The sequence below is a fragment of the Phyllostomus hastatus genome, unplaced genomic scaffold (genome assembly GCF_019186645.2).
Source record: "Phyllostomus hastatus isolate PE091 unplaced genomic scaffold, TTU_PhHast_1.1 phas_contig_148, whole genome shotgun sequence".
NCBI classification, from domain to species: domain Eukaryota; kingdom Metazoa; phylum Chordata; class Mammalia; order Chiroptera; family Phyllostomidae; genus Phyllostomus; species Phyllostomus hastatus.
In genome coordinates, this window is record NW_025333607.1 from 13,610,414 (window position 1) to 13,625,042 (window position 14,629).

Consider the following 14,629-nt stretch of genomic DNA (forward strand, 5'->3'; position numbering starts at 1 on the left):
AACTTTTAAGGTTGTAGATAAAATACTCTATGGGGACGATTGTGTCATCTGTGAATGAGAGTTTTGAGTTTTTCCCCCTTTCCAAACCTTGTCCCTTTTTTCTTTTTCTTCTTGGTTTTAAAAGCCTTCTCTGTTTCATTGTTAAAAATAATGTTTGCTGTAGGTTTTTGGAAGACTCCCCTTATCAGATTAAGGAAGTCCCTTTCTATTCTGAGTAAGTTTAATTGTTTTTAAATTAAAATGGGTATTTTGAATTTCATCAAGTATGTTTTAATCATCTATTGAAATAACCATCTTGTTTTGTTCTTCTAATATGCTAATGGAGTGAACGATAATTACAGATTTTCTGAAGTTAAGCCTTATATTCCAGGAATAAACCCAGCTCAGTCACGGTGTGCTGTGCTTTGTCACCAAGTGTAGGATTCATTTTGCTAATACCTGTGTGTGATTACTGCCTTTATGTTCACGGATGAGACTTCCCTATCATTTTTCTTTACTACAATTTTCGAGTTTTAGTATCAAAGTATAGTGGACTCAGAATAAATGGGGAAGTATTCTTTTTTTCCCCCTCAAATGATTTACATAAGATTAGAATCTGTTTAGTAGAATTTACTTGTAAAATCATCCGGTAATTTTTTTTGTAGGCAAGTTAAACAATCGATTCACTTACTTGAAGGGTTATGAGCTATTTGGACTTTTTATTTCTTTTTGAGTCAGTTATTTTAAGGAAATATGTTAATTTCTTCTAAGTTAATGCATCTTTATGCATTCTTTGGCTTACAATTTTATATACATCCTTATCTTTTTAGTCTCAGCTGCATCTCTCATTATATCCCCTTATTTTCAATATTATTGGCATAGCTCTCTCAAACTCTGCTAGAAGCTTGCCAATTTTATTCATGTTTTCAAAGAAGCAATTTGAATTTGTTGTTAATTACATTAATTACATCTTTGTTCTCTATTTGATTAATTTCTGCACTTACACTTATCTTTAAATTTATTCTGTTGTTCTTTTTCTAATTTCTTAAGTTGTGTGACGAGCTCACTAATTTTCATCTTTTCATACTAATAAGCATTTTGGCATGCATTTCTGTCATGTTATCTTTCTCACTGCATGCTATAAGCCTCGGTACATTGTATTTTCATTATTGTCTGGTTCCAAATATATTTAAATTTTTTTTTAGTCCACAAAGATTTTAAAAGCACACCCCCACATGAACAAAGCTGGAGGTATCACACTGTCTGACTTCAAATTATACTACAGAGTGATGATAATCAAAACAGCATGGTATTGGCAGAAACACACACACACACACACACACACACACACACACATACACACACACACACAGACCAATATAACAGAATTGGACCAGAAATAAACCCACATGTATACAGGCAAATAATTTTTGACAAAGGAACCAAAAAACACACCATGGAGAAAAGAAAGTCTTTTCAATAAATGGTGCTGAGAAAAATGGAAAGTCACATGCAAAAGAATGAAACTCGACCATAGTTTGTCCCCCTGTACAAAAATTAATTCCAAATGGACCAAAATGGCTATAAGATCTGAAACAATAAATTACAGAGACGAAAACATAGATACTAGACTTATGGACCTTGCTCTTAGGGAAGATTTTGTGAATTTGACCCCAGAGGCAAGGGAAGTATAGGGAAAAATAAATGAATGGAACTATATCAAACTAAAAAGTTTCTACACAGCAAAAGAAACCATCACCAAAACAAAAGGCAACCAACTGAATGGGAGATGATATTTGCAAACAACAGCTCTGACAAATGATTCATATCTGAAATATCTAAAGAACTCATACAACTCAACACCAAGCAACGAACCATCCCATTAAAAATGGGCTGGGGATCTGAGCAGGCACTTCTGGCCAACAGATGTGTGACCAGGTGCTCAACTTCACTAGCTATTAGGGAAATGCAAATCAGACCTCCAATGGGATACCAGCTCACACCTGTCGGAATGGCTATTACCGACAAGACAGGCAGTAACGAGTGTTGAAGAGGTGGAAGAGAAAAAGGAACCCTCACAGTCACTGCTGGTGGGAATGAAAACTGGTACAGACACTATGGAAAGCAGGGTGGCAGTTCCTCAAAAAATTCATAGAGTTAGCTACCATATGACCCAGCAATCCCTCTTCTGGGTGTCTACCCCAAAACTTGAAAACACCTATTTGTAAAGATACATGTACCCCTATGCTCATTACAGCCCTATTCATGGCGGCCCGGATCTGGACACAACCAAAGTGCCCTTTGATGGGGATTGGATAAAGAAGATGTGGTTCGTGTATACTATGGAATACTACGCAGCCGTAAGAAAAGATGAAACACTGCTGATTGTGACAGCATGGATAGACCTGGAGAATATTATGCTGGGTGAAGTCAGTCAGTCAGAAAAAGCTAAGAACCATATGATGTCACTCAGGTGTGGGACACGAAACTGAAACTCATAGTCACAGACAACCGTATGGTGGTCCCCAGAGGAAAGGGGGTGGAGGGGGGTGGGGGTGGGGGTGGGGGTCGGGTAAATGGGGCCATAGAGATGGTGAAGGAGGATGATTTGACTTTGGGTGGTGGGCACACAATGCAATATACAGATCCTGTATCATAGAAACGTACCCTTGAAACCTATATAGTCTTATTAACCAATGCCACCTCACTAAACTTAATAAAAAATACATAGATGTGAGACTGTGACTCACACTGACCTCTGAGCAAGGCTACCTTTCATGTCATTTCAAAAATATTAATACGACAAAAATCTTCCAGTGGGACTTAACTCTCTTTCTCTCTCTTTTGAAGATACATGTTGCATTAGGGACTCTAAAAGAAAACTTCTAAAATTTTTTGATTGAGACGTCAAGATGTGGCGGGTTAATTTCTACGTGGCTTCTGGCTCCTTACTCTAGCACGTCAGCAATCTGAATCGCGCATGCTCAGCCATTCATTCAGAGCTGCTTAGGTTAATTAGACACAGTGTGGGCGGATGGAATGGCATCCTATACCTCGAGCAAAAGAAACAGAGGAGAAAGAGGGGGGACTAGAAGGATTCCAATAGATCTCTGTCCAAAAAGACCGAATAGTACTGACCAAAAGGGGGAACAAAATCAGAAGAACAGATTGCAACGAGCTCCTGGGTAGTGTGGCTGGGGGAGAGCTGTGACATGGTGGCACCGAAGGAAATGTAAACATTTTCTGTCCACGTGGCGGGCGGGGGGGCAGGGGAAGACCAAAGAAGCTCCCAATCTGGACGGAACTATAGGGAGCCGTATCCAGAAACATGTCACAGAACGCCCACTCCATGGAACGATCTGAGAAAAAAGAAGGGTCTCGCTTGTGGAAAACACTAGCTGAAACACATTCATTTCTTCACTGCAGGCCTTTTGGAGCCTTGGAAATTTCGTGCGCACTGCAAACTCCCAAGGATGGACTGCAGTATGCAGGGTTCCCCGATCTGCTTGTTTACAGAAGCTCCCCCTGACCCCTGACCCCTGCAACACACTTTTTAAGAAAAATTCTACCCCCACCCACCTTGAGGATTTCTTAGGGTGGGCACTTCAGGCTTCACCCTTTCCTAAGTTCTGGGAGGGGAAATGCCAGGCACGGAAGTAGTTCTCCTCCTGTAATCTTTCTCTGGTGCCCCCAAGCTGTGCCGGATGTGGGCTTCTAAGATTACTCGAGAGCTAAATGGATATATTCTATTTAAGTCAAAATTCACAAAGGCAAGTGATTTTCTTAAAATCCCCAGACTTCTATTCCCAAGATTCTCAGCTATCCAAATGAATCCGTACACGAGTTCGTGAGAGGAAATTGCAGCTATTTTATATATTTTTAAAAATCAACGCTCACTTATCCGATTATAAAATGAATCACGGCGCTACATCCTAGCTGCCTGGACTGTAAACTGTTTTGCTGCCGGGTTCCCAGTAGCCCCCTCGGTGCTGGCCAGCCAGGAGCTGGGCCTTCCCCGCTGCGTGATCCAAGGCGCTGTTGCCCCTTCTAGAGGTCCTGGAGATCTTTTGGAATTCCTCGAAGGTGGCCTCTTTCTCTCGGGAGATCTGCGCCATCCTCTCCTCCTTTTTCCTGATGGCTTCCTTGATGCCCTCGACGTGGCACTTTTCCTCCTTCTCGGCTTTCAGCTTCAGGATGTGCTGGTTCTTCTCCCGCAGGAGGTTGAGCTCCCGGAGGTGCTGCGCTTTGTCGCTGATGTTCTTGTGCACGTGGCTCCTGGCCTGCGGGATCCTCTGGTTCGCCAGCTCCACCAGCAGCTGCTTGCGCACTTTCTTCTGCTCCTCCAGCTCTTCCGAGCGCAACTTGACTTGCTGGTACTGCTCCTCATCCCTCCGGGCCTTGTCCCTCAGCTCTCGGTGCCGCTCCTCAATCAGGCCCCGGTGGATCTCTTGGGACCGCTGGGAACTCTGTTCCAGGGACAGCTTCCGCAGGAGCTCCTCGGCCTTGGCCTGGCAGTCCATGAGCACCTTCCGGGCCTGGTAATTGACCAGGGAGCTGAGATTGGCTTCCCGGACCTTCTTCTGGTCCTCGGTGGTGGGCGGCTGCTTCTTGCGATCAGCCTGCTCCAGCCTCTTCTGCACCTCCAGGCTGTCCTGCGCCCGCTGGTCCTGCAGCGTCTTCTCTTGCTTCTGGGGGCTCTGCACCTGGCCCTGCTTGGTGGGCTTGCCCTCAGGGCGGGCCCTCTCTAGCTTGTCCTGGCGCTGGGTCTCTCTGTTCTCCGATGGCGCCTTCCCCTGGGTCTCCTGCTGGACCATGTTCTTGGCTTGGCTGTCCCGCAGCCGCGAGACTCGCTGCTCCCCGCTCGGGCGAGTCTTGCGCTGCTCCTTCTCCAGCTGCCACTGGGCCCGGCTCTGGCGCAGGAGCAGCTTGCGCTCCCTCTCCAGGGTCATCTGGACCTTCTGGTCCGAGCGCTTGAGCTCCTCCCAGGCCACCGCCGCCTGCTGTTGCAGCTCCCGCATCCTCTGCGCCTTCTTGAGCCGGATCAGCACCAGGGCCACGATCTTCTGGTCCCTGGAAGACACTACCGCCTCTTCCAGAGTGTTCTGGAGTATCTGGGTGTGCTGGCTCTTCAACTCCTTGCTGGAGACGGAGGGCTGGGAGTGCTGGCTGGTTAATGACCCGATACGGTCACTGCTGTCCCTCTTCGGGGTGTACACACAAGCGGACAGCGTCCTGAACTCTTGGGAGGGCGCGGAAGACTTCTCCGAGGGAACCGATGAAAGGGACCAGCGATCTAGACCTCTGTAGACCGGCACTGCCCAAGAATCTCCACTCAGCCGCTTTTCTGCCCCGGAAGTTCCCCCTAGGGGAGTGTAAGCGCTCTCGGAGAGCGGTGGGGGAGAGTCTCCCTGGGCTGGAGGGTAGTGCTGGCAGAGCTGGGCCTGGTGCGGCCAGGCCGTACTATGCTGGCTTCCCCGCAGGGATTGGGGCTGGGTCCTTGGCTCCCGCCAGGCATCTTTAACGCGCCAGCTGCGGGGCGTGTGCTTCCCGGCGCGGTCCAGGGGCCTCCTGGCCACATCGCTCAGGCTGCGACTTTCCCTCGATGAGTCCCGGGACCGGTGCCGGCGAGGCCGTGGGGTGGGCGAGCAGCGTCGGGGAGGCCAGGGAGCCGCAGTCTCGCTCCCCTCGTCCGGAGACCCAGCCCAGGAGCTCCGCGCCGGCTGGGTCTGGCGCCTGGGCCCGCGCAGCCGTGCGGAGGACACGCGCTCTTTGCTGCTTCGCGGGGGCTCCCAGAGGTCCGGGTAGGGCCGCACGGAGAAATGGCCCGTGCCCTGCATGCTCCCTCCCTGCGCGCCCAGCGTCTGAACCAGGATGCCGGGGCCTCCAGGGGGCGCTGCCGAGACCCGCTCTGCCCTCAGATGCGCGGGTGAGGGTTGGGGCGCTTGTGACGTGGGGCCATTTCACAATGCTCCTGGGGCGTCACCCACTCCCGCCTCCCTAGAACCGCTCAGGGGAGCAGGGGTCGGTAGGCTGAGGGAGGGCTCAGGGGATAGGGGGACTGTGTAGGAAATCAGTGGTGAACTTTAAGGCTGAGGGTGCTTAATGAACCGCTACCAGTATTTTAGGCAGGAACTTGATCTTGCATCTGCACACCTTAAACTAGCAGGCTTCTGAAAGAATCTGGGTGAAGGCATCACGTCCAGAAGGAAGGTGGGGTAAAGGGCCAGGTGCACTGGCGGGGGGAGGGGTGGCTGAGGAGTAATCCTTTGGTGACCTCTGGGTCACCCACCCTACCTCTGTGCACTTCCTCAGAGCATGCCAATTAATCGGCTGAGAACACATATTAACAATGTTCCACACTTTTGACATTTTTTAACTACTATCATGTTTTGTTTACTTTTTTAAACTTTAGAGCAGGAAATAGACCAGTTCCTTTCCCCCCCTCATGGCAATTGCTGATTTCGTAAAAATAGGAATATTAGTGTCGCAGGTTCAATTCCCAGTCAGGGTACATGCCTGGGTTGCAGGCCATGACCCCCAGCAATCGCACATTGATGTCTCTCTCTCTCTCTCTCTCTCTCTCTCTCTATCTCATTGATGTTTCTCTCTCTATCTCCCTCCCTTCCCTCTCTAAAAATAAAATAAATAAAAAAAATTTTTTTAAATCTAAAAAATCAAACAATTTAAAAAACAATTAAAATTTTAAAAAATAGGAATATCGTGTGCACAATATTCTGAAACAGCATCAGTGACTACTGGGCTGAAACCATATTTATTGTTTTTTTTTGTCCTTTTTCTCCAGTTTTGTGGGATTATTTATTTCCTTGCTGAGGCACCCTGGGCTAATGGGAAAAGCCTTAAGATTTGAATCTCCTCCGTCCCTCTCCACCTGTGTGGTCTTGGGCACATTATCTACCGGTCCTGACCCTCAAGTTCAGGAAAGGCGGGACACAGGGCTGTCTGGAGAGCCAGATGAAACCATGTATCAGGAGCTTAGCAGTGTAATGTGTTTAACAAATATTATGTTGATGTTCCGCTGGGCTTCAGTTAACAATTGTGAGACTGAACTAAACTTACACAAGTTTGTGCAGATTCCTAGCTTATGAAAAGAAGAATGGACTCAAGGTAGCCCTAAAACAGTTCAGGTAAAGGGTAACTAGCGTGCCCAGGAGGGCTGGTCCCCGCACTCTGTCATGTCCTCCACTGGACCTTGGCCAAGTCACTTCCCTCTGGCGTGCAACAAGGAAACAGTTCTGCATGACATTCTCCAAAAAGGGTCACCCCTTAAAGAAGAAACATGAGTATTCACTCATGCCAGTCCTCTTCACTCATCCTTCCTTGAGGGTTTACTGTAACCCCAGCTAGATGGGACCAGTAGCATGGACGACGTTTCCTTAGGACAAATCTGAGACTGGCCATGTTAACTGATCTCCTCTAAGGTCACTGGGTCAATGGCAGGAGTGTTGACTCCAAATTCACTTCTCTTTCCGTGACATCATGCGGTCTCTCAGGGACGCACTTTGAATTGACACGTATGTTATGGATTGGATGTTTGTTCCCTGCCAAGTTCATATGTTGAAACCGTACCCTCAATATGTTGACCTTTGGAGGTGGGGGCTTTGATAGGTAATTAGATTTAGATGAAGTCACGATGGGATTCGTGTTCATATAGGAAGAAGAGTCCAGAGATTCCTCTGTCTGCCATGAGAGGACACAGCCAGAAGGTGGCTGTCTCTAAGCCAGTAAGCCGGCCCTCACCGGAACTGAATGTGACTGCCCCTTGATCTTGGACTTCCTAGTCTCCAGACTGTAAGAAGTAAATATCTGTTGTTTAAAGTGTTTAGCCCATGGTGTTTTGTTACAGCAGCCCGAGCTGCCTAAGGTGATGTGCTTTTAAGGAAATTGTGATCAGATGTGCACCAGAGAGTGGTGGTGGTCGTGTCCTTGAACCAGGGGGTAGCACAGACTCACTGAGCCCTCTCCAGGGCCCCCCTCTGCCTGGTGGGGCCTCCTGGGCAGTCTGCGGCACCGCTATAGCTGAGGATAAGTTGTTTTTGCCATTGAGTACCACTCGCACACCATTGTTAGGGAAGGTATTTTGTGATTTTGTAATTTTTATAAGGAGGCAACTTAAAAAAATTAGGTCAAATTTGAAAAGGAAATCATTTAACTTTAGGTTAGGAGCTACCTGGCCGTGAACTGAGTTGTGCTGTTACCTGAGGGTCTTACGTGTAGGCTAGAACTTGGTGAGACATTTTGCTCACCCAAATGTGGGTCTGGCCACTCTGTCATGGAGAAGCAGTGCTGGGAGGGTGGGGGTGGGGAGCACATCCGGGAGCAGAGTAGGTGAGCGTGACGTCCAAACCACGGCATCAGGGGGGCAGACGACCGAGCCAGAACCCCGGGGAGAGAGTAGAGTGGGAGGGGAGCTGTTTGGGGGAAAGTTGGGCGCCAAGAAGCGGGGCTGGACCCAGCTTCCCTTGGGCCTAAGGGACACAGGCTTCCCACTGAGGAGTGCGGTTCTGGCTGTTCCAGAGAGTCCCAGGATTCCTTGCAGCTGCCCTGGGCCCGGAGAGGGTGGGACTGGAGGATGTTGGGGCAGGTTGTGAGGCCTCTGTCTCTGCGTCTGTCTCTGCGTCTGTCTCTGTCTCTGCGTCCCCAGAGTAGTCAGTTGTTACCTGTCTCATATCCTGGGGCTTCTAGAGACATCTCATTGAAAGCACTTGGGGTTCTGCTTATAAAAAAGTGGAAATCCACTATGTGGACAGTGAGAGGTCAACAAAAGTCTTGAAACCGGAAGAGTGACCTGATTTGGTCTATACTTTAGAAAGCTCACCCTGGCAGAGGTGTGGAGGAGGAACTGGGGCGCAAGGGGAGGGGAATCGAGAGAGTGGGCCAGTTAGAAGTTTGGTTCAGTGATCTGGGCCAGCAAGCAGGAAGTATAAAACGGGCCAGTGGCGGGTGGACAGGAAGGGGATAGATTCAAGGGACAGTTCAAAGGTCAAAGGACTGTGACCTGAAGGTGAATTGGATCTGGAGAAAGAGGGCTTCTAACTCGGGTGCCTGGGCAGATGGTGAGTGGCTGTGACAAGAGGTTTCAGTCTAGGTGACGTGGAAAACGGTGATCTCGGCAATCAGGTGAACGAAGCTGTAATAACAAGCGGGCTCCTTCCAGGACAGCAAACAGAACATCTGGAAGAGGCTGACACACTGGGAAGATACCCTTTTCCTCTGAGGGGCCAGGTGAGCAGGGCTGCGGCCTCACCTGCATCCTTAGCACCTGATAAAGACCCCTGGGAGGATGACAAGCTGGGAAGCCACCATCAGCTCTTCCGGGAGGGAGGGAGATGAAAGAGATGTTTCTTCAAGCGTTAAGCTGCCACGCGGTCCCTCGATACTAAGAACAACCAGCCTCCTTTTGATTTGGCAGAGAAATCCTCCGCGCACGTCGCTGGAGGCCTCGTCGCTGGGGCCTTCTGCCAGACGGAGACCTGGGCCTCTTCTCCTCACTTGGCGAACACGGCGGACCTCCTCCCACGGCTGGGATTAACCTCTGGAACAGAAACGTGCTCGGGGCCCCTGCTCTGAACGACTGCCCGTGACGTGACTGCGGCCGCTTCCACTTCTGTCTCTCGGCAAAGCTCCCAGCCGCGGGATGGGTCGGAGGGCTGCTGTGTGCAGAGGCCGCCCGCAGGGCTGAGCCCTGGAACGCGGGTCCAATGGACGCGCACTGCAAGTACAAAGGGCATGCTGGATTTCCAAACTGATGATGGGAAAAGAAGTAAATGTTTCAGCACGTTTTTCATATTGGTTCCTTGGGGAGATGGCATTTTGAACGCAGTGGACTCAATAAAATACATTATCCACGTCAGTTTCACATGTTGCTGGTTTTAATGGGGCTACTGGTGAACTTAAAGCCACATGGGCATGTGACATATGTCAGGGTGTGCCTCCATTGGCTGGCACTGCTGCAGGTAACTGCATGGTCGTGACAGCTTTCAGCGCCTAGGTGTTCTTTATTGCATGTAAATATATTGCTTTGAAATCATCCTTTTCTCAGAAGATAATATTTGGGTCAGAAGGCTTTTTATTTCTCAGTGCCTGGGTAGCAGGGCAAATGATCAGTGTTTGAAATCCAGCTTTGCAGTCGAGTTTCATAGGGATTCGGTCCCTTCACACCCCACTTTTACTTTTTCTGTTCTACCCAGGAAAACAGGTGCCGCCACTAACTGTCTGGGAAGACAGAACAGGGCCCCTTCTCCAGGTGCCCATGAGCGATAGGGACTCATCAAAAATAGCAAAACAGGAAAAACAGTAAAACATCAAAAACAGTAAAAAAAAACCTTATGTAAACACTCGGGGCAGTAAATGAAAAACTTATGTTAATACAGTACTAAGGATGAAAATGGTAGATCAGAAGCTTCTTTTTTAGAAAAGTAGGCGGGGGGGGATAAGAGCCTGGGAAATACGAACGTCAAGTTCCCATGGAAACAATCATTTACCCACAATGCAGATAGCCCATGTGCACGAGAGTCCGCGTGTGTAAAAACGGTGGCAGACACACTCTGAGCACGTGGTGGAGCGTTGCACATGGAATCCCCTGGCACAGGTGCCAGGATGGAATCCCGCCTCACCCCGGCCTCTCCATGTGTGGTCTTGGGAGCTAACGTTGCAAATAATTGCTGCCAGACAAAAATCATCTGTGGACAGCGGAGCAGGAGCAGATTCAGAATATCTCCAGTTTGGTTGCATCTTCAGACTCGGGTGTTTTTCCACATTTGCAACCTTAATGCCGTTCAGGTCTGGAGAGGGTAACGAACCAATTCTGTGGAAGAAAGGAAGGGCTCAAAACAAGCACTTTGAGAGCGGAAAGTGAGTTCACTTCCACCAGGAGATAGCCGGATGCAATTACAGGGTCACTCAGCGGTGACACAGAAACCCCAAACGGCACAGTGAAGTCGTCGGTGTTTTGAAATTTTATCACAAATAGTTTGAAAGGTTAAACATTAGAAGAAGTTTCCCAATGGAAACCTGAGAAAACTATTGCACTGGATAATTGATCTCCTTTGGAGTTGTTTCTTCATCATCCTCGACATAACATAGATATTATATTAGATATTTTTTTAAAAGAAGGTGTTTTGCTGAAACTTAAAAGAATGTGTGAGCTTTTTAGAAATTCTGTTTTTTTTTCTGTTCTGCTACAATTGAGTCTGGAGTTTTTAACGCCCAAGGAGACTTGTTTCTTGGAAAGGTGTCAGTGAGGGGAGAGAGCTCCACCACGGTCTGGTGATGGACGCCGTGCGGTGACCGCTGGCTGCGCATGCGCGGTGACGGTGGCATGCTGTGGCTCTTCCGCTGATGCCATCAGCAGGGTGAGCACCCTCAGCCCTCTCAAATTCCAGCCTCCGCAGGCTTAACATACTGTGGAAAGATTTTCAGTGAGCGTCTCAGAGCGTTCTTTTCACTCAGAGCCACCCCTCCGCGGGGCTGGAGCAGGAGCTTGGCAACCGTGGGTGGCTGTGTCTGCGAACCGCCTGGAATGGCGCTCTTCCTCTGACCCCCCTCCAGGTGAAATCCTCCGCTGTCCACTCAGGGCGCCCTTGGAGCACCAGGCTCTCTCCTTGCTGGTATAGGTCTGGTGCAGGGCTGGGGGGTGGGGCTACGTGAAAATCTGATGCGAACATTTTATATACGTTGTATACCAGGTGGTGAAGTAAAATACAGGGTCCGGCACACATAACGCCCCTTCTTTTTATTACAAAATCATAAGCATGTAATTCTATAATATAACAATATCGCTCTCAAGCATACCACAGGTCATTTTAGGGGAAAGGCTCAAATTAAAACTATAAATTATTATACTCATTATTACCCTACTAATCACACTCAAGCAGGTGTTACCTCTGCTGGACCCTGTATATCTCTTACCACGAGTCGCATACAAAAGCTGTGTTTCTCTAGAAGTGTTCCTTTGTAGTTGAGAAGGCCAAGGCTGACATCCCAGAAGCCAGATCTATTGGCCTCTTCTCAGCCTCATCTGGACTTCTCTGTCCTATTTGGCACTGAGGTCCACCTTCTATTTGAATTTTCCCCTTCTCTTCCCTTCCCTTCCCTTCCCTTCCCTTCCCTTCCCTTCCCTTCCCTTCCTTCCCTTCCCTTCCCTCCCCTCCCCTCCTCCCTCCCTCCCCCTCCCTCCCTCCCCTCCCCTCCCCTCCCCCTCCCCTCTCCTCCCCTCCCCTCCCCTCTCCTCCCCTCTCCTCCCCTTCCTTTCCCAGAGCTACTTGCACAAAAAGAAATTCAGGTGTTCCCTGGCCAGCATAGCTCAGCTGGTTGGGGTGTTGTCCTGTACACCAAAAGGTTGGGGGTTTGATTCCCAATCAGGGCACATGGCTGGGTTGCAGGTTCGGTTCCCGGTTGGGGAGCATATGGGAGACAACCAATTGATGTCTCTCTCTCACACTGATGTTTCACTCCCTCTCTCCCTTCCCCTTTCTCTAAAATCAATAGACTTTTAAAAATTATACCTATTTAAAAAAAAAAGAACTCCAGGAGTGTAGGGACACAGGTGGTCAGCCTCCAAGTTGCCTCGCACACCTATCGTTTTGTTTCCTGCCACCCTGCGCCTCCCCCTCTCACAGCGAGTAGGACTCAGCCGTGTAGCCAGTGGGATTCTGCAGAAGGAACCACTGTGACTTCCGAGGCTGGGTCATGGAAGACATGGTGGTCTCCACCTTTCTGTCTTGGAGCACCATGGGATGAGGACTGTCACCTTAGACTCAGATCCTCCAGCCCAAAGAAGTCTGCAGATGTCTGAGGCCTGGCTGACAACTTGCCTCAACCTCAGGAGACACCCAGCCAGAGCCACCCAGCTGACACCCCCAGGTCTTGACGCACGGAAGCCAGGAGACAGCGATGCTGCTGGCTGAAGATGCTGAGCCTTGGGGTGATCGGTCAGGGGTCAGTAGACAAGGGAGGGGGCATGCTCTTTAGATGGTATGTTCCCAGACCCCACCGCAGGCCTACTGATTGGGTTCTGTGTGGAGGGGCTGGGAATCTGCGTGAATATCTCTGCTCTTCCTCCTTTTTACTGACTGGCCTCCCTGGCCGCAGCACCCCCTCCCCCACCTTTTCCTACAGTGCAGTTCTCAAAATTTCTGTCCAGGGCCTCTGCCCTTTTCCCTGCACCCTCCCCAGGCAAGCGCATCTAGTCTGTGACTTTAAGGGACAGACTCGGGTGATGCATGGACCCGCTTTTCCTGCTTTGACCCCTCTGCAAGATACCTACGTTGTAATTTCCAACCGTCTGCTGGATATTTCCAGATGGAGTTCCCTCCAGCTACTCAGATTCAACATCACATTCATAACTGTCGTCATAAAACCTCCTTTTCAGTTGTGTTCCCTATTTTTATTAGCAATTTATAGCTTGGTCTCCTAGACTCTAAATCTTGATGTCATCTCTGCATCCTATCTGCCCCCCCTCCCCCCACAAGCCGTCCTGGCCCCTGAGATCTGACAAACCCCCTCCTCAGAGCCTTCCACGGTCACGGCCATGGTCCCTGTATCTCTTAGGAACTGAAAACGATGTGCATGATCCACACGTATTTTTGAGCTCCGTTGATTTGATGGCTATCAGAAAAGCTTTACAAAATTTACTGAGAAAGTAAAAGAAATAAGTATTCAAATTGTAAAGGTCAGTCATAGGATCTCGGGAAAGTGGGAGGGCCCCCAGCTAACACTCCAGAGCCCCAAAGTACAGGCTTTAGGCACCGAGGGGACTTGTGTTAGTCAAAATCGTCAAGTGATTCTGTGCAAAACTGCCCCCTCTGATTTTACAAAGCAAAAATAAATATAAATAAAAATGCTGAGTTTGATTTAGCTACTAGAAGTTAATCTGTCCTGAAAGTTAATTGGCTAAAGTTAATCCCAGTACGAGTGGACCCAGTAAAAGCCGTCATTTCCAGGCTACCACCGGTCTGGGAGGTTGGGGGAAAGCCGGTAGAGGCAAGGGATGCTTTGGTGGCGTTATCAGAAACACGGTATTTACAGCAGAAAACTGCCCCGGAACGAAGGGGTGCCCCTGGTTCAGAAGGGCTGCCTGCCCCATCACCTCGTTTGCACACACCCCTTAACTACCCCGGTTGGAGAGCGGGCGGCCAGAGCCAGTGGGAATTCACAACCTCACCCGCTACGGGGCGAGCGCGGGCACCGGAAACGGCATAGAGACATCACCCAAGAGGCGAGCTCGCTCTACTGGGGGCCGGGAGAACAGACACCCTAGATCCCCTTGGGTTCCCACTCAAGTCCCCCGACAGGCCCTGTCGCCGCAGGGAAATTTCTGCAGCGGCACGCACGGATCGCTCTACCCCTGACCACGGGAGAGCGCAGCGGGGCGGAGGTGCGGTGGGACCAGTGCACACCGCCCCCCCCGCCCGGCTTAAAGAGTCCTCGCGCAGGACGCCGGCGGTTTGCAGAAAGTCCGGAAGCTAAGGAGTTGGGGAGGCGGACGAGTGTCCTTCGGCAGGCATGCCAGGACGCGTGCAGAACCTTGGCTCCGGGGAGGGAGGAGGACTACAGTCCACAATGCTGGAAAACAGACTGTAGCAATCGGCCGCGCCCGCCACCCGCCTCCCCCTCCTCGCCCCGCGCGGGG

General features: G+C 49.8%; 1 protein-coding gene across 1 annotated transcript; it reads right to left on the bottom strand.

The window, feature by feature from the left end:
- Positions 1 to 3,911: 3,911 nt before the first annotated feature.
- CCDC185 (coiled-coil domain containing 185) lies at positions 3,912 to 5,816 on the bottom strand. The gene has a single exon (XM_045859417.1). It carries the CDS (start codon positions 5,814 to 5,816, stop codon positions 3,912 to 3,914), a length of 1,905 nt encoding a protein of 634 aa, XP_045715373.1.
- Between the last annotated feature and the right edge of the window lie 8,813 nt (positions 5,817 to 14,629).